The following is a 19,609-nucleotide window of genomic DNA, read 5'->3' as shown; positions in this document are numbered from 1 at the left end:
ACATGCAACAGATGAAGAGACTCACTGGGACAGCACATATTCACTGTCCATCTCCCAGATGCCAGGCACGGTGCTGGGCACCAGGGATGCTGCAGGGACGTGGCGCAAGCCTAGTGGGCCAGACAGACATTCAACAGCTAATGACAAGCAATCAATTCAGCATTTACTTTACGGTCCTTGCAGCCAAGAAGCATCACGTGTCAGAGGACGTGCCCGTTGAAATACACACTTTGCATTTTGATCACTTAAGAGCACTTCTGTTTAACTATTGGACGGTATTTGTAGAGCCTGGAAAGAATGGCAAGTGGTCCTCATGCTAATTATTTCCTCCCAAAGCCAGCTTTCAAAAAACAGGGCCCTCCGAAGGGGGATCAGTCTCCAGAAAACCATTAAAGTGAGGACAGAGATGTTGAAGTTGGCATGATACACAAGGTGCTGGTGGTCCAGGAGGCACTGGGGTGGGGGTGGGGTATTCATGTGGGAGGAAGCACTGTGTCTGCCTTAAGCCGAGTGTGCTTTTCAATGCCGTCCCACCCCGGGAAAACCAAATGATACCTTCTAGGATGAAGGGCAGCAGAAGGCGTGGTGTTGGCGTGCATGGTTAAGAAGTCCGGGCACTTGGAATGAGACCAGGAGCCAGGCTCCACCTCGGCCCTCGGCCCTCAGTTCTGTGCCACGCAGTCACACGGCTGCTCACGGAAGAATGCTGGGAGCGGGCTGGCCCTTGTGTGCCAGTGAGAATTAGTGGAGAAGAGGGAGGAGGGTAGAGCAGAGTAGTTTCTCAGTGTGAACGCACAGGCCACTCCTCTTCCTATTTTAAACCTAAAAGTTGAATTATGTCACAAACCCAGTTAAGTGACTGAGATTCATGAAACACTCCTGGATTCTTTTTAAGTATTTGACTGAATTTAACTAGGCTAAGCTTCCCTACCCACCACTTGAAAAACCAGTGACATATATAAATACAGCCTGAAATCTCCCCAAAACCTCTTTACTAGGACAAGGTGGGGTGGAGGGGAAGATGGGTACACAGTGCCGGCTTAGTGCACTTAAAAATATATACATAATAAACGTTTTTAAATAAAATATATTCAAATGTGAATATATTATAATATATTTTAATTTGTAAATTTAAATGTGAATATATTTAAATGTACTTTCATATGTTTATTGATTTAAAAGCGAAAGTGGCCTCTTGGATCTGGACCTCGAATTCCTTCTGCATCAGGGGGTTTAAGTCCAGACGCGGTGTGACATCCCCCAGTGTCCCAGTCTCGGACTGTTTGTCCGGGAGTTGGGGAATTTGGAGAGGGGAAAACAGCCAGCCAAAGAATTTCTTTTTTTTTTTTTAATTTAATTATTTTTCAAGTACAGTTTTCTGTCTTTTACTCCCATCCCAGCCCACCCCCCCATACTCCCCACCTCCCTCCCATTTCCGCCCCCCTTAGCTGTTGTCCATGTGTCCTTTATCCAAAGAATTTCTTGCTAATGCCTCTCAAGTAAGGATTTTGCTTCTGTGGGCTCACCTCTTCCTCTTCCCCATGACGCTGAGCTCTGTGGCTCTGCCCACCAGAGTGATGCTGTCTTCGGAGAGCCATGGACAGCTTCTGGGTTCTAGATACAAGTCACCCAAGATGCATTTCTGCAGAGGCAGGGAAATAACTAGGCGGCCCCACAGCAGCAGAAGCATTGCCAGGAGACAATGGAAGGGCTCAAGCTCCCGGAGATAGGCAAGGTCCGGGCCAGAGCCAGAGTTCATCTCTGTCTCTCCGCCTGCCAATTAGTAGACCCGGCCTCCCTGATAATTGTGCTCTCAAGATAATGGCTTGTTTAAGTAATTGATGGTGTTTGTCCTCACTGGGGAATCTTAGCACATCAAAAAGATGTTGAGAAAGCCAAAATTCACCTAGGGTCTGAATTAATCACTTTGTCAAGCACAACAAAGGCCGGCTTGCTTTGCTAATAATCCCAAATGAGGTAGCAACCCTCAGTTAAATAAGAAAACTGTGGTGCCTTTAATTAACGTTTCAAAGAGCTCAGGCTTGCTTTTTCATCTGCTTTATCTTTACGAGAAGGTGGGGGAATGCGTGCTGAGCAGGTATGTTCCAAACTTCTCAAGTGCAGGGAGGAGAGACCCTGCTTCACCGAAGCTCATAGAAAAGGACCTGGGGACTTCAGCCGACTACAAGGTTGATTGGTGTGCATGGCTGTGCCTGGGTCAGAGGAAGTTAGGCCCAGAGTATGTCCCCAAAGGCCACCCTGCAGCCTCAGCACTCCCCCTGTTCCAGGCGAGGCCACTGGGGAGCCACTGGCCACCTCCCTCTGCCCCCAGTATAACCTCTTTAGTATTTCTGGGCTGCACCCCAGAGCCCTGGCCACCCTCCCGCTCGCTCTCTGGCTGACTCCGATCTCTAATCATGTCTCACAAGGCTCTGCCCCAGGCTGCTCCAGCGTTCAGTTTCCCAGCAGGCCCTCATTCCCCTTCCCTCTCCTTCACCCCCGCCCCCCCTTCCCAGAGCCCCAGGCCAGCCTGCACCCGCCTTCCAATCCCTCTGCAGACCCCCACCAAGGTCATGGGGGCCAAGTCAGAGCTGTGGGACCTTCTGAGTCCAGATGGGAGGTTTGTCTGATTCCAGCTGCACAGCCACCTTCAAAAGGACTTTGACAACTGTAGGGCTACATGGAAGCCAGTGAGTGGGACGAGGGGATGGGGTCTGGGAGCCACTCAGGTCAGCTTGGTGACAGACCATAGGTACCCTCCAAAGGGTGAGTGAGACGCATGCCGGCCCCCAGAGGGTGTATCCCATGGAAAACAAACAGGGAAATGGGGGGTTCCCTTGGGCTCAGGGAGGCCCTGACAACAGGCTTTCACATACCAATTTTACCCCGTGATTCCCATGGCTTCTAAACTGGTCACCAATTAGAAACCTCAGCGCTACGTTTTCCACCAATCCTTGTCCGCAGTCAACCCCCGAGGACTGTCAGTTCTGCTTTCAGAACATCTCAAGTGGGTTCTTTCCTTCCTTCGGACTGGCGCCACCCCATGTCAGGCCACCATTGTCTCACCCTTGGGTGCGGCTCTACAGCAGCACCCTGAATGGGCCTCCAGCCTCCAGGTCTCCCCCCATCCATCCGCCATCTACTAATGTGCACATCTGTCCACGCTGTGGCCACTTCAGTATTCTTCATCGGCTCCCTGTCACTTTATCAGACCAAACAGGAAACTCCTTGATTTGGGCCACAGGGCCTTTGGTGATCTGGCCCCGGCCTGACTGCGAGTGGTCTCTGTACTCTGCCTTTAGACTCCAGCAATCTGGCAGGCCTTGGACATTCCGGGTATGCCAGCTCATTTCCCCCTTCCAGGCTTTTTAAACTGTTCTGTTCTCCAGACCAGCACTAAGGTGAGGCAAGTGAAGCATTGAGGGTACAAGATTTAAGGAAGCACTCTCTCTCAGGGATGTGCAGGTGTAGACCCTGCTCTTGTTTGACCCTGAGTGGAAGTGCCCCCTTAAATCTCACACCTCAGTTGCCTGTTCACTTCATCCCTGGTCCCAGAGCACGCTTTTCCCTGCTGGTGTGTCCGCCCTCTTTCTCCACCTGGCAAGTCCTCATTCTGATTTCTCCAGGGGCCCACCCAGACTGTCCTAGGCCTATGGAGACGTTTCCTTGGCCACCAGTTCCCTAATGCAGAGGGACTGCGGACAAAGAACAGGAGAACTTGGCAACTTGTTCCTACAAATATAATCCTGCCTAAGTTCATTATGTACTGGACCCGGGTCTGTTTCCATTATGTGGGCTTAGTCATCAGTAGTTAATCCTTTTGTTTTTATGAAGTCCTTAAAGAACCCTTAAGATGTTGTTGTGAAGGCGACATCTGCCTTGGGTGAACCCCAATGACAATTTGAGCCCCGAGAGGGCGCAGTGCCTGGCACCAAGTAGGGACTGAATGATCTGCCATTATCATGCCTCTGTGTCCTTCATAATAATATCAAACAGTTACTGAATGTTTTCCGGGGGCCAGGAGCTGCTGTAGGTGCTTTATGCTTGTTAACTCATTTACTCCTCCCCACACTCCACATCATGATCACCTTCGTTTTGCAGGTGGGGAACCAGAGGCTCAGAGAGATGAAGTAAGTCACCCAAGGTCACACAGCAAATAAGTAGCAGAGCTGACATGGGAGCCTAGGCTGTCTGGTTCTGGAGTCTGTGCTGTTCGTTAGCGCCTGTCCTGTGTCTCATTTGACTTTTGCAGAGCAGCAAATGGCCTGGAACCAAAGCTTCCCGCAAGGCAGGCAGTGCAGAAAGCCCTGCTCCACTCACTTCTGTGGGCTGAAAAGGCAGATGCCCTTCAGAGGACTCCATTATCCCCTGGGATCCAATCAATTGGTCAGATTAGCCAATGAGTCCATTTGAAACAAGGACAGGCAAATTTAAAGTGAAGACCTGACCCATGTTGAGGGGCTGTTTCTTTGAGTTGATGTATCTCTTAGTGTCCAGGGTGGGTGTGCAGGGGCCTGGGGTACTTGTAATGGATGTACAGAATGATTCTGAGTTCCTCTGTATCTAACCTACTAGGTATTCAAAAAATATTTGCCAGTTGGATTTGATTATGTCTCCATAAACCCAGCCGATATCTCCATCTTTGTATTGCATGGTGACCTGCCCAATAGCCTGGAACAGGCCTGGGAAACCCAATTCTGTCTCCCAGCCTGGCAGATGACTTAAAGAACTTAGGCAGCCAAAACAACAAAAGATGATTGTGAGTAATTCAAAAATATTTGTCATACCATTGCATCTTTTTGGTTGCTGTAATCCTCAGATCTCTGTGTGGACCTGATTCTTGCCAAGTTCACTCATCGGCCTTTGATCATCTCTTAGCTACAGCAGTCAACTGTAGGTCCAACTGGATGTGTAGGTCCAACTGGTTTTGACCCAAAACAAGGTCAAAAGGCAATAGCTCCAGTCTCAGATCACTAGGAGTCTTAGGGCTCTTTGCTCATCGGTGCAGTTGGTTCTGGCTGTCACCACCCTGGGCTCCGGACTGGATGTGCAAGGACACGGAACCTGCCTGGCCTTCCCCATAGTTGACCCATTGGGTGTTGGCTTCTCGCCTGCCTCCTGAACCATATAAACCATCATATGATCGTAATTCCTTGTCCTAGTCCTGGCTTGTCCTGGACGCTCCTCTCTTGTCACCTGTGTTATTTATTGTTACATTACAAATTACTCTAAAACCAAGTGGCTTAGAACAACAAGCATTTATTATATGATCGTGCACAGTTTCCAAGGGTCAAGAATCTGGGGACAGACTAGCTGGGTTGTTTGAGCTCAGGGTCTCCCATGAGGTTGCAGTCAACGATCTAAGACTTGCCAGAGCCTGAAGATCCGCTTCCGTGCCCACTTATGTAAGAGTTGGCAGACCTCACTATGCGCACCTCTCTGTAGGGCTACTCAGCAAGCCAGGTGGCTTCCTCTCTAAGCAAGCAATCCAAGGGAGAGAGCCCAAGATTAGGTTATAAAAGTCTCAGCCATTTATAGCCTAACCTTGGAAGTGATATACTGTCACCTCTGCTGTATTCTACTGGTCACCTGACTGACCCTGGTCCAGTGGGGGAGGGGACTATGCAAGGATGTGAATACCAGGGCACAGGGGTCATTTAGGGGACATCTTGGAGGCCGGCTACCACAAGGCCTATGCCCCAGTGTGAACCAATCTAATTAAAGTACGTCGCTCCTGTGGAGTTTCACCTTGGGTTTTTCGAGCTGGTTTCTAAGCCTTGCAAAGTCTCTGTGCTGCTTCCTCCTAAAATGAGGTATTGAAACAAGATGTAGCTGTGCCATTTTTCATTCCATAAAGACGTACTCAGTTCCTGCTTGGTGCCAGGCACCGTGCCAGATGCCGCCATCCATCACTGGGAGAACAGATAGGATCTACTCGGCTTTACCGGAAAAGTAAAATCTGGGAAACTTCAAACTTGGGTGAAAAGTGAATGTACAGCCTTCGGGAAACCATGTGGCTAATACTAACTAACATCTACTACGCACTTGCTTCGGGTCAGGCATCATACCAACACATTAAGGATATTGTGGCTTCTAATCTCCGTTGACCGCTTCGGCATGTCTGTTATCTAGATGAGAAAACTGAGACTCGGGGACCTGCCTGATCCAAGGAGCTGAGCCTCTAGTCAGGCCTCTGATGGGTCTGTCCTGGCTCAGCAAGGCCCAGGAAGGGAAGGAGACTGTGGTTGTGTCCTGGGGCTGCTGGAGCAGACTGGGGGCTTACAGGAGCAGAAATTGATCCTCATAGTTGTGGAGGCCAGAAGTCTAAAATCAGGGTGTGGACAGGGCCCTGCTCTCTCTCTCTCTCTCTCTTTCTCTGTCTGTCTGAGGCTCTGAGAAGATCCTTCCTCACTCTCCCTGGCTTCCAATGGTTGCTGGCCGGCCTTGGTGTTCCTGGCTTGCAGCCGCATCCCCCATCTCCATCTCCACGTGGCGTTCTCCCCGAATCCCCGTCTTCAAAGCATCTTCACTCAGTGTATCTCTGCGTCCAGCCTTCCCTCTTCTTAGAAGGACATCAGTCATGGATTGCAGACCACTCTCATCCAGTACGAACTCATCTTAACTTGGTTGTATCCACGAAGACCCTATTCCCAAAGAAGGCACATTCTGAGGTGCTGAGTGGACCTGAATCTTGGTGGGCGCAGGTAGGGAACGCTACCCAACCCGGTAAACATGCCATCAGAGCTGTCAGCAGCCCTGAAGAGAGTCATCTGGGTGGGAGTGTTGGTAGGGACGGGTCTCCCCCACTGCCTAAGAGGAGGTGAGATGAAAAGAAAATAACCCTAGGGAAAGGAGACGCAATTTCAAAAACGATTTCTTTTCTGGCTCGCTCTGACTGTTGTGCTTTGTTTTTGCCTTTTGTCTGTTGGGTTTTGGGCGGGATTTTTCTTGGCTAGCTATTATTATTAGGCTAACTAAGCTGTATTCTAGTTGCTTTAGTCAGCACACAGTTTATGTAGGGAAAGGGGAAATGAAATTTTGTGGCTGATTTCACATTACGAGAGCACCTTCCTGTTCATGTCCACCGATAAGGAGAGGGTGCAAATTCATGTGCTGGGGAACATGGAAGGGAGAGAAAAGTCACCCTTTATATTTGAAAGCCCAAGTTAAATTCACTCTGTGTGGCAGGCCTTGTGATACCGGGTTTCACCCTTTCTTCTTCCAGCCAGCCCCAAGGGGCAGTTTCTGCAAGGGCAAGACATAATCCTAAAACAGATTTTCTCTTTAATAACCCAGTAGGGCTTTAGCCCCCATGGGAATATTTAAAAGAATTCTGGGGCTATTTATCTTTTCATCCACAGCTATTTCTTGGCACAGCAGCATCCATAAATTTACTGTGGAGTATAGAACAATTCGTCTTAAACAATATAGCTCACAATCTGTGAGGGAGCCCCCTGGTTGTTGCATTTCAGGAGAGGGTGAACACACCACACTTTCTGCATTCAGGCTATTTCCAGAATTCCAAAGGCTCCTCTGGTCTCCTGGGCCTCAGAAATTCTTCCCCTCAATCCTGCTTTTCCAGATGGGAGCTGGGGCCCTTCCTGTGGAGGCTTCTTCTCCCTCCCCCATCCCAGCCCCTGATTCAGTATTAGCACTTCTCAGAGACTGTGGTAGCCTCATCACAAGTCAGCCCCCCTGACCTCCATTGCCAATGCTTCCTTAGCTAGAAATTTTGGGGACATCCCCAGGCTCTGCCCAGGTCTGAGCTAAGCCACTACACTGAGCTCGTACCCTTGCATTTAGCATTATAAGTGCTGGTTCCTAAGACCCAACAAGAACCACCACAGCAGCATCTCAGCTGGTGATTTCTCCAGCAATGTCTGTACTTTATTCAGAGATCATTGATTTTTTTTTCATTTACAACAAAAATCCAAATGTCCACTGGCTTCAAGTTTTGTTTGTGGTTCGTTTTTATTGTGTTTTTGTTTCATCTTCTCTTTTCACTCATGGCCTCCTTCTGCTTTGCCCGAGATCCGAATCCAGATGTGTGATCTTGGGGTATATGGCGAATTGAATCATCACCCCCCAACTCTTCATGTCTTCCTTGTATTTACATCCAACATCACCACCCTCTGTTCTCTAGGTTTGAAGTACCTCCCACTACAGTGGGTGGAGTCTCCTTCCCCACTATACCCCCATTAATGTTAGGCTTGAGCCTGAGACCTGCCTTAATCAAAGGAAGAAGGACAGAAGTGGCATCAAGCCACTTTCAGGCTGAGACTTTAAGAGACATTGCTCATTTCTCTTGTGTTTCTTGCATTCCTGTGATTGATCTAAAGTAAAGCTTTCCAGAAGTATCCTCTTTAGCCTGGACTCCTTACAAATAACCTGTGGAATGGATCAGAACCCCACTCACAGCCTGAAGCAGAGCTACTCACAGACTGTGAGAAAAATGGATGTTGTTGTTTACCAGTGAGTTTGGGATGGTTTGTTACACAGCGTTATGACACCAATAGCTGACTAATACAGGTCAACTCACTTTGCTTCTCTGGACCTTCATTTCTTATTTTTAATATGAGACCATTGGATAAGAATCAAGGTGCTGAACAATTTTTCCTACCTTTACACACCTGAGGACTCTGGAATATACCCAACAGTAACACTAGAGTCAAATATGGCAAAGCACTGCCCTGGTAGGGTGGTTCAGTTGGTTGGAAAGTCCTTCCATACAGGTTTGATCCAGAGTCAGAGCACATACCTAGGTAGTGAGTTCAGTCCCCTGACAGGGTGTGTGTGGCGGGCAACTGATCAATGTTTCTCTTACATCAATGTTTCTCTCTCTCTCCCTTCCTCTCTCTCTAAAATCAATGAGCAAATCTTTGGGTGAGGATTTTAAAAATATATCACAAAGCACTAAAATGAATTCCATTTAGGAACTAGGGACTGATTGGTGACCCTGGAAAGAGTCTTCATGGAGAATGGAGGAAAACCCCCACCACATAGCTGAAGGGCAAATGGGAGGTGAGACCTGAGACCTTCCTCGTTACCTCCCACAGTAATCCCTTTTGTCACAAGACGATGTGGCCAGCTTTGGTCACTCACTCTCTTCATACAGGTAGAGTTCAAACCCATCAGTGTGTAACCGGTGGCTTTAGGATGCTCACAGCTCGAGGTTCCCAGGTGCCTATTGATCTATGTAGGTAGGAGGAGGGCACCTGAGATATTTTCAACATTTCAAAGAGCCTACTGTAAATTGTGCATTTATTGACACTAAGATTGTGCAGGTTAACTAAAATGTCAAGCTTCTTTGCTTTGGAGTGGAATTATAACTTGGTACACTAATGCTGGCTATGGCATTGATCAGCTGTTCTCACTGGCAGAGCTTCTATCGTCTCGTCTTTGAATAATTACAATGGGAAAAATAAGTTAGTCATTGCTTAATGATACCGTTGTTGTTTGGACAACAGAACTTGGGGCCTGTGGGGAAATGGTAAGAACAGTGGACAGTGGTGAAGAGCCAGATAGCATCGCTTTAAACTGTGGGGACCGGTGTTCAACAGAACAGTGGAGGAGGAAGTGCTTGCCCTTTGCAACCTCTCTGAGGGTTGGCTGCATCCCATCCCCCCACACTGTGGTCAGGACACTCTCCTCAGACCCCGAGTACTCTGCATTTTCCCATACAGCACATCTTCCACATGGCTGTGTGCTGCGTTCTGCCCCATCCCCTCCTTGGGCATCGGAGTGACAATCCCTTTATCCAAATTCATGGGAACAGTACCCACTGCACCTGAAGGAGGTGTTACCAGCACACAGCCTAGAAAACCTTCAGCATTCAGTGAGTGTGTGAAGGAAGAAGTAACTTGTTTACTCTTTCAATGAGCCACATGCAAGGGATCCTGCTGGGTGCCCAGAACACGGCGCCACCAGGGTACAAGTCAGAGGGAAACCGACTCCACCCTTTCCCGTGTGTGTGCATATGTGCGTGCACACATAACAGTGATCATTGGAAGCAGGGCCGCTGTCTCAGTTTCCTGAGGCATAATTATGATCATTAACATTTATTGAGCAGCTACTATGCACAGGCATTCATTGGCTTAAGATCCAGCCTCTGGCCTCAGGGGCTTAGAGTCAGGCTAGGAAGAGAGAACATATGCAGACCCCATAAAATAATATAGTAAGTGCCAAGATAAGCCATAGAAACCGAAAGAGCTACTGGAGTTCAAAGGGGGCAGGGTCACTGAGGGCTGGTGGGGTTAAGAAGACCACCCAGAAGAGCAACACTGGACAAGGATTGGAAGGATGGGTAGCACTGAGTTCAGTAGAGGGGATGGGCGTTCAGGCAGCAGGGACTGTGGTGTGCAGAGTGTGCTGGGAAGCAGGAGCGTGCTGTGCGCAGGTGGGAGGGAGGATTTGAGGCACCTTTCAGCTCCCAGTGGGGAGGCAGCAGCTGGTTTGGGTGCGGAGCTCTGGCCCTTCCCGGGTATCTGGGTGTAGTGCTTGGAAAACAGGAATTTGGTGAAGCCACTACTTATAGAGGTTGGCCTTGCTTCCCAACCATTTTCTGACACCATTTTTCCATATACCTTTGAGAGTTAAAAAAAAAAAGGTGCCCTCTTTCTGGGACTATGTTCGTGAATGGCTTTGTGCCCATGGGAAACCTAACAAGCACACCTTTGCAGGGACACATGCTGGTTTAGGACGGCCCTGCAGTGTGTGGCTCAGGGCCAGCCTCTGTGAGGAAGCCAGGGACAACCGAGTCCCTGGCTCTGGAGATCCCCTCACCCACTTGACACCCTCTCCTGCCCCGCCCCCCAGGAAGTTGTGCAACATCAATATTTCTGGCAAACCAGGTCTGAGTCGGCTCTTAAAAATTGAAGTTCCCATTTTTTTAATTGGATTATTTGACTTCCTGTAGTGGAGTTGTGTGAGTTCTTTATATATTTTGGAGAGCAAACCCTTGTCTGAGGAATCATTGGCAAATGTATTTTTCAAAAAACTATGGTACACTTACACAATGGAATACCATGCAGCAGAAAGAAAGAAGGAGCTCGTACCTTTCGTGACAGCATGGATGGAACTGGAAAGCATTATGCTAAGTGAAATAAGCCAGGCGGTGAAAGACAGATACCCTATGATCTCACCTATAAGTGGAACCTAATCAACACAACAAACAAGCAAGCAAAATAAAACCAGAGACGTTGAAACTAAGAACCAACTGACAGTAACTAGAGGGGAGGGAGGAGGAGATAAAAAGGGAAGAAGGAGAAGAAGGGGTCATCAAGAAACATATATAAAGGACTCATGGACAAAGCCAAAGGGGGGTAGGACTGGGGGTAGGAGGTAGGAGGTGGGGGTCGTGGAGGGAAGTGGTGGTGGGGGGAAATGGAGACAACTGTACTTGAACAATAAAAAAAAAAGTTGAAGTTCCAATCCCTGGCAGTGTGAACCCTGTCCCCTGTCCCTTCTCTCCCCAAAGCCTCATCTCCATGTTCAGATGCACTTGACTGTTGTAGTCAGATCAGAGACCAGTTTCTGCAACGCTGCCGGAGTTCCCAAAGATCAGACACTTACCCTCCGTGGCACATGGTTGTTACGGAATTCAGGGGTGGAGGGAAGGTCTCATCCAACAGCTCTGTTTCCGGAAGAGCCATTGCCTGCCTGGGAGAATGCTGTACCAAACACTTACTCAAGCAGCTCAGTGAGGCACCAGCATAAATCTGATGATTTGCTATGTTTATAGGATAAACGAAATTCTTCTTTCATCTCTGCCCAATGAGTAAATCTACCAGAAGCTTCAGTTCCTTACCAAATCAGAAAAAGTATGACCGTAAGTAGTAAGTCTATGGCTATTGTTTTCTTTCAAACAAATGAACAACCCTGGCCTGGTGGCCCAGTTGAATGGAGCATCGGCCCACGTACCAAAATAGCTGTGGGTTGGATCCCAGGTCAAGGTGCATACGGGAGGCAACCAATCGATGTTTCTCACATCAGTGTTTCTCTCTCTCTCTGTCCTTTCCTCTCTCTCTAAAAATCAATAAACATATCCTCAGGTGAGGATTAAAACATATATTTAAACAAACAAATGAAAACAAAATGAGAATGACCATCTGCCTAATAAGTGTGGCCCTTCAACAAAATTCCCAGGCTTCCAGAATCTCTGAGTAAATAACAACGTCTTATTGTTTGATAACACCATTTTGTTCTGGACTGATAATAGCACCCTATCCTAATCGCCTCTTTGCGCAATGGGGGCTGTTTTTAAAAATGACTCCATTCACCACAAAGATGGTGATTTGCTGCCCAGAGGGCTGTCGGGAGGCTACATCTAGACACTGAGGACCATTCCCAAAGAAAAGGGCTAAGGGCATGTTTCTTGAGAGTGGTGCCCCTGCATTGTGGGTTCAGCCAATCAGGGACATGCCTCTGCAGGTCATAGAATGCATTTAGCCGTGTAAGTTCTGGTGCTTATCCTAGAATAATCAGTCACGTTACTTTATAGTCACACCTCGTACTCTTGTTCTGGAAAATCAATAAAGTGAGGGGAAGGCTAGGGATATTGTGTATGACGATTTAAAAGGGAGGAAACAAAAAAATAATATTCTGTGGAAATGGTCCTCGAGGAAGCACAGACCTAGTTTTCATAAGCAGGCTCAATTTTATCTCCAAGCTCATCACCGAGTTATTAAACCAAAGTGCCCATCACAGCCGAGACAAACGTACAAAAAAATAAAAAAGGGAGGCAGCCTGCCTCCTTCGCCGGAGATCCTGAGACACTGGGAATTATCTGTGGTCTTTAACATGTATTTCTAAAATGTGCTCATTAATCACAGTCTTAATGTTGTGTTCCACCAAATGTTACAAACCCCGATGTTGCCTTCGCCCTGTGGTGCTTCTCCACCTGAGACCATCTCCCTCCGCTCTCTTCTAAGTCAGTTCTTCCCTGAGTTTCAAGCCCCAGCCCAAGGCCCTCCTGCTTTCCAAAGTCACCTCTGACTGGTGCACAAGGGACTGGGACAGAGAGAAGAGAAGCAAGGATCGTGCACAAAACTACAGTGAGGCCCCTAAAAGCTGCTTTGTGGGTGTATTTCCAGGCTCCTGGGACGCTCTCGGTGCCAAAGGAAGTGCCACTGAGGAGATGTAGGGGGTCAGGCAGAGGGGGGACAGTTGCTAGGGGATCATGTGTATTTTGTCTGACTTGCTTTCAGCAGCAGCGCCTAGGTTCAGCACAATCCACCCGCGTGGGAGCATCAACAGATGAAATAGTCTGCAGCCTAGGTCACAAAGGTCCTTGGTGGGCATCCGTGTCGGCTGCCCACACAACCTGGGAAGCGCTTCGGCAGCATTCCTGATGGACACAGAGGGGCACTCACACCTCCCAAGGCCACAGCTGGACAGCTGTGGCTATTCATTCACCTTGATGTTGAATTGAAGCCAGCCCCCCACATGGGCCCTGCTTTGTCTTCTAGACTCTGTACCCTGTGCATTCTGAACCGCATCATCGACATCATCAACCTGGAGCCTGCGAGCTTGCAAAGGGATAATTTTCCTGGTTGGTTCCTCTGTCCAGCAGCCCCTCCAGTTCCACCAGCTATGCAGCTGCCTGGCTGCTGACACGTCTGACCAAGGGACTGTCCCAGATGGTCTTGATTGTCCCTCTCACAGTGGCCCTGTGTGGCATTCCTTAGTTAAATAAGCTTAGGAAGCACCCAAGGTGAGTGAAGTGAAACAGATTTCTTTACTAGAGAACATTTCAGGGCCAAGGCCACGGTCAAGGGGCTTTTCCCCTATGTTTTCTTTTAGGAGTCTTACAGTTTCAGGCCTTACATTGAAGTCTTTAATCCATTTCAAGTTCATTTGTGTGGATGGCAAAAGATAAGGATTCGATTTCATTCTTCCGCTTGTGTGTACTCACTTTTCTCGGCATTATTTATTGAAGAGAGTTCCCTTCCCCTTTGTGTATTCTTGGCTTTCTTTGGTCAAAAATGAATTGACTATATATCCATGGGTTTACTTCTAAGTGCTTTATTCTGTTCCATGGATCTATATGATTTCGATGTCAGACTCTCAACCACTATAGCTTTGCACCGGAATTTGAAATCAGGATGTGCTTTCGGTTGTGTTCTTCTGAGGGTCGCTTCAGCTATTCAGGGTCTCTTCTGATTCCATGCAACTTTTAGGATGTTTTTTTTAATTTCTGTGGAAATAACATTGGCATTTTGATGGGAATTGCATTGAATCTGTAAATGCTTTTGGGTAGTATGGGCATTTTAACAATGTCAGTTCTGACTCATGAACACAGGATCTCTTTCTGTTTGTGTCTTCTTCATCAAAGGCATCATTTGTAGCATACAGATCTTTTACCTCTATTTTATGCTTTTTGATGCAACTGTGAACGTGATTGTTTTCTTTATTTCTTTTCCAGAGAGTCTGGTGTATGTATGTAGAAATGCAACTGACTTTTACACGTTGATTCTGTAGCCCGCCATTGTACTGAATTTGTTAATTGGCTCTAACCGTTTTTCTGTGGAGTCTTTAGGATCACAGAGGCTTACACATGGCCATGTGACCTGCAAACAGAGACAGTTTTACTTCTGCCTTTCCAATTTGAAGCCCTGTTATTTCCTTTTCTTGCTCAATTGCTCTGACTAGGACTTCCAGCATTATGTTAAACACAGGTGGTGAGAGTGGGCATCCTTGTCTTGTTCCTGATCTTTGCAGAGAAGCTTTCAGCTTTTCACTGTTTAGTGTGACGTGAGCCATGGGCTGGTCATGTAGGGCCTTTAATTATGTCGAGATACACTCATTTCTTCTATGCCTAATTGGTGGAGGGTTTTTAACCATGAAAGGAAGTTAAAGTTTTGTCAGATGCTTTGCCTGCACCTATTGAGGTAATCATGTGATGTTTATACTTTAGTGTGTTAATGTGGTGAGTCACATTTACTGATTTGTGTCTGGTGCTTCCCACGTGTGATGCAAGCTCTCTGAGAAAGAAACTTTCAGGTACGGTGATAGATAGACTTCTCCATTATAGTCTGAAGTCTTAATAACTCCCAATCACGTTTTACTTCAACCTGGTCTCAGAACAAGACTCAGTCAGAATCCTGTGTCAGCCTGATTCCTGCTTTAATGCCTATTTGGTTGGCCCCTCTGAGTCTCAGGATCCTGAAGCTTAAATGCTGCTAGAAGCCCTTCCACTTCCCCAGCCTCTACCACGAGCTCATATACACTTGTTTTAACTGTTCGGCTACTTAATGGAATAGCTTCCGTTTACCTTTCCCACTGTCTCATCAACCAAGATACTCCCCCACTACTACAAACTCCCCTGTGCATTTGACCCTCCTGGTAGAAATAGTGAGAATACAGTCCCCAAACCTCTGTGCCCAAAGCTGTTCTCTGCACTACTAGAGAGAAGCAATTTCCTACTCTTTTTGCTCAAGTTTCTTTCACTTTTTTGATCAGCATCTCATATCCATTAAAGGCATATGGAAGATGCCAAAAGACTAAGAGAAGAAATAAAAATTACTTATAATCCCACCCCTAAAAAAGGAACATTATTAATATTTGGGTTATTTCCTTATGCTCTTTCTTAGAGGATAAAGAAATCTTTCTGCTAGGAATCCACCTGCCAGTTCTTGGGTATGCTCAAAGGTTTAAGTGCATGAGAAGTTAACGATGCCTCTAGCAATATTCAATTTGTACAACTTATTTCTTATAGGACAAATCTCTTCCAGGAGTGAGAATTTCAGGCAATTTTATACAGAAACTTTAAATGGTTTCCTCACACGCGTTAATCACATTTGCTGCGCTTCTTGTACTTCTAGCTAATATATTCTGCACCCCAGCTCCGACCTCCTCATACCCCAACTCACACTGGCTCTGTCTCTTAACTGCCAACTTGGATAATCGTCAGGGAAAAAAGTCGCATCAGGTGCCATTTTGGGAAAACCATCAAAGTGTACTTAGCAGTTAAGACGTGTTTATTGGTTAAGTACATGCCCAGACTGTGGCTGTACAGGGTGAGCAGGGACGGTCCACCCGCAGCAATTAGAGAAGTGGTCACCAAGCGGGTCCAAAATGAGAATACAGTAGGCTTTCCAGAAAGGGGTTGGTTAGCGTGGTCCAAAGATTTGTGCTTTAGTCTTCTCTTAGTAAAGACTAAGAGAAGAACCAGCAAGACAAACACCAGCAGAGATTAGAGGCTGGAATGAGCCATCAGCCAAAGTTTATTAGGTGCCAAGCATGTGCCAGGCACTGTGGGAGAAAGAGAGGGGGCGAGGGACATGAGAACTGCCTCACTGACTGGGGGCTTGTACGTGCCTTTGCGTACAACCGCAGGAAACGCTTCCCTGAGGCGGTGCCCTGAGCTTAGCCTTGGAGAGCAGAGCGGAGGGCGGCCCTCCAAGCATGGGCCCTGCCGGGGCAAAGGCACCTGCAGCGATGTGACCCTGCAGAGAACTGTGAACAGCACAGGATGCTGGGGAGTCCGGTGGGGGGGGGGGCGGCGCAGGGAGATATGGCCACTGCAGAATGCAGGAGCCAAACTCTACATTTTGGATGCCGGCTGATCAAATGCGCATCCCTCTCCAACTTAACTGATCCTCATGAAACCAAATGCTAGAAGAACATTGGGCCACAGATGTTTCCAGAATTGTAATGCCATAGACCTCACCCCTAGCCTGAAGGAGCTCACCGGCTGGTCGAAGAGGCAGGAAACCACCCTGGTGTCCCTCCCAATTTTATCTCCTCAGAGTTGAGGTGTTCCATTGCGATCTTACCTGGCCCAATGGCGGCTCTTACTCTTAAAGGAGAGACGAAGGAGTTTAAATGTGTTCGGGACCTGCCACCCTCCACAGTTTCTCCTCACGGCTTTCACGGAGCATGTCTCTCTCACATGTCCCCTCTTGAGAAAAAGAGCAGGAAGGCCCCACTTCGGTGAAGCCGGTGTCTGACGCTCAGTGGCTACTTAGTCCTGCCTGGAGGAGGAGGGTCCACAGCCCAGAGGCCGTTCCTTGAGCTGAATCAAGGGACAAGACCCAAGGGCACCAGAGCCACGGCCACGGCCACTCCCTCCCGTTGCTCTTCTCCTTCTGGAATATTCTCTCGAAACCTTGAGCTTACCCTTGAACCCTCATGTTTCCCCCGCCACGGGCATCTGATCCAGACTTCCTGTTTCCTGACCTTGTCCCAGGGCCGCGCTCCATGCCTGGCACCGTGAACAGATCAATAAATATTTTCGTGATAACAGGTGGAAGTCAACTGTCACTTCCTATTTACCACCTCGGCTTCATGCTTTTATCTAATCTCTGTGTCTTTGACCTGGGTTATTAATGTGGCCCCAGGAACACATTACAAATTCACAGCTGCCTGGCCGAGAGGGGGGGTGTTATTGTTCGTGACTCTCTGATCTGCACTGATTATAAACACCCAGTAACAGCAGCTTATCGGCCAGGACACATGGCCCTGTCCATGACCAGAGCCACATCAATGGATGCGATTGGCTCATTGGTTGACCGAACATTTATCAGGGCCAGACTCTCTGCCAGGCACTGAGCTGGGAGTAAGAACACAGAAACGAAAAAGACACTAGAAAGACAGAAGCAAACATGTAGAGAAGTGTGTGATAGAAACGTGGATGCTGCCAGACCACCTGGGGGACGCAGGTGGGACAGGCTTTGAGAACCCAGAGTCTCGGCATAGCTACGGAGGAGAAATGAATATTGATAAGAAATTTAAAATATACCTAAAGCACCAGAGGCTTATTTTCCTCTGCATTTAGGTGACATGGGTGATAGTTCCTTAGAGTGGCTGCTGTGTACTAAGTAAGCACCTTCCCACCTGTCAGGCCCTGTGTGGTGTGTGGTGCTGAGCAGGGAAAGCTGGTGGGAAGGGCTACCATTTGCGTGTGGCCCTTCTCAAAGATCAGCTACATTGTGCGATAGGGAAGTTCAAAAGATAATTACACCAGTTAAAAAAGCCACACAGCCCTGGGACAGCCGCTGCCTTTCAGAGCCAGGTTCAGAGCCAGGTTTGACAATTCCATCATCACAGAATGTCAGACGCAAATTTCATTTTCAGCTATGCAAATTCCGAAAGAATAATATCTCACATTTGCATAATGCTTGATGCTTTTCAAAGTGGCTTTCCCAGTTATTAATCCGGAGGAGGCTTTTCCTACTACCGGAAACATAGATTGAAATTCTGTTCAAACTTGAGTTCCTTATTATTTTTCCCACCTTCCCCTCGAACACCAGAGCCACCTAAATCCAGGCACTTATGGTTGCGGAGCTCTAATAAGTTTAATCAACAAGGTGAATATGCATGGAAGTTGCCTATGGTGGGGCCTTCGATGGAGCCAGACCTCGGAAAACCTGCTGACTTAACAGTATCACAGGGAGCCACTCCCAGTTCAGATCTGAGATCCTTTCAGGGTCTGAGACTGTGAGTCCTGCATGCTCTCACAAGGTGTGTTGGTAGGAGTCCATTCCCTTTTATCAGATAGTGTTAGAAAACAAAGAAATCAATTCCACCACTTTGTCGTTCAACCTGCAGAAATCCCTCTCAGTGACTTCCTGCAAAGTAGCTCCCCATGCTACGGAGCCGTGCTGTCCTTTGTATTTTTAATGTAATGTGAACCAGAAGGCTGATTCTGCCGTAAATCCCACATTCGGACAGGATCTGAGACACACGAGGTGAGAAGACAGGGCAGCGTGCAAGGACATACTTCTCCCCGAACCTTTCCAGTTCAGTTCTTTTTCCATCCCTCTCCAACTTAATTACACGTAACGCTCTCAGTCACTGAATCCCCAGCCCTTCCCGACACCTCAATCTCATGCATTTTAGCAAAAGATTAACCTGACTGTTTGCTTTTCATTCTGAAGCTGTGTTAATACTCAACTCCCTCTAGATTAGAAAAAAGGAAAAACACACTCCCACGTCCCCCACCTGGCTCCAGCAAGGCTCCGGGGCTGCCACTTCTGACAACATCACAGTCTCTGGGACGTGCCATCTGCAACTTACCATTTCAGGAGGGCCACGAAGACCACAGACAGGGCCACCGTCAGCATGGGGCCGCTGACTTCCACTTTGAGAAACCCCAAGGCTTCCATTGTCCCTCAGGGACCCTCCTGGGGTGTCCTTCAGAGGAGAGAGGACTCTCAGTCACAGACACCAGGTGCTGCAGGTGGCGGAAGGAAGAGGCAACCAAGAGAACATCACACCAAGTGGGTCCCCAAAGTGTGCTCTTTCTCAGAGTGTCTGCTTGTAAAGAGGAAGGAAGAGGAGGGAAAACAAAGGGTTTCTGTGTGAGGCAGTGAATCAGCAACTTTATTTTCTTGATGACTGCACTAGCAGTAAACATTTACGTTAACTTCCCTGGGAAGCCCGGCGGGCCCCTTGTTGGCTGAGAAACAAAATGGTTCAACCATGGATTTCGATTCTGACAAGTGATCATTACAGAAATATATGAATTTATAATGAAATGAAGATGTGAGGGAAGAGATTCTGTACATCCCAGAAAAACCGGAGGTGGACCTCAGCCTGAAGAAAAATGCTGGCTGCCCGCCCTGAGGGCATCTCCCAAAGCTCACTGGTTCCCGGGGCCTCGTGACCT

The 19,609-nt window shown here is 47.9% G+C and overlaps 1 protein-coding gene across 1 annotated transcript in view; it reads right to left on the bottom strand.

The window, feature by feature from the left end:
- TBXAS1 (thromboxane A synthase 1) overlaps window positions 1–19,280 on the bottom strand; it is a 139,558-nt gene extending 120,278 nt beyond the window's left edge. The window contains exon 1 of the mRNA XM_053656614.1: window positions 19,018–19,280. Within this exon, the coding sequence (XP_053512589.1) occupies window positions 19,018–19,106 (89 nt within the window). The 5' untranslated portion in view covers window positions 19,107–19,280. The remainder of the gene's footprint in view (window positions 1–19,017) is intronic.
- Between the last annotated feature and the right edge of the window lie 329 nt (window positions 19,281–19,609).

The sequence above is a fragment of the Artibeus jamaicensis genome, unplaced genomic scaffold (assembly GCF_021234435.1).
Source record: "Artibeus jamaicensis isolate MK-2021 breed Jamaican fruit bat unplaced genomic scaffold, CSHL_Jam_final scaffold_2172, whole genome shotgun sequence".
Classification (NCBI taxonomy): domain Eukaryota; kingdom Metazoa; phylum Chordata; class Mammalia; order Chiroptera; family Phyllostomidae; genus Artibeus; species Artibeus jamaicensis.
Note: the sequence above shows the minus strand (reverse complement) of the source record. Positions and strands in the feature narration are given on the sequence as shown.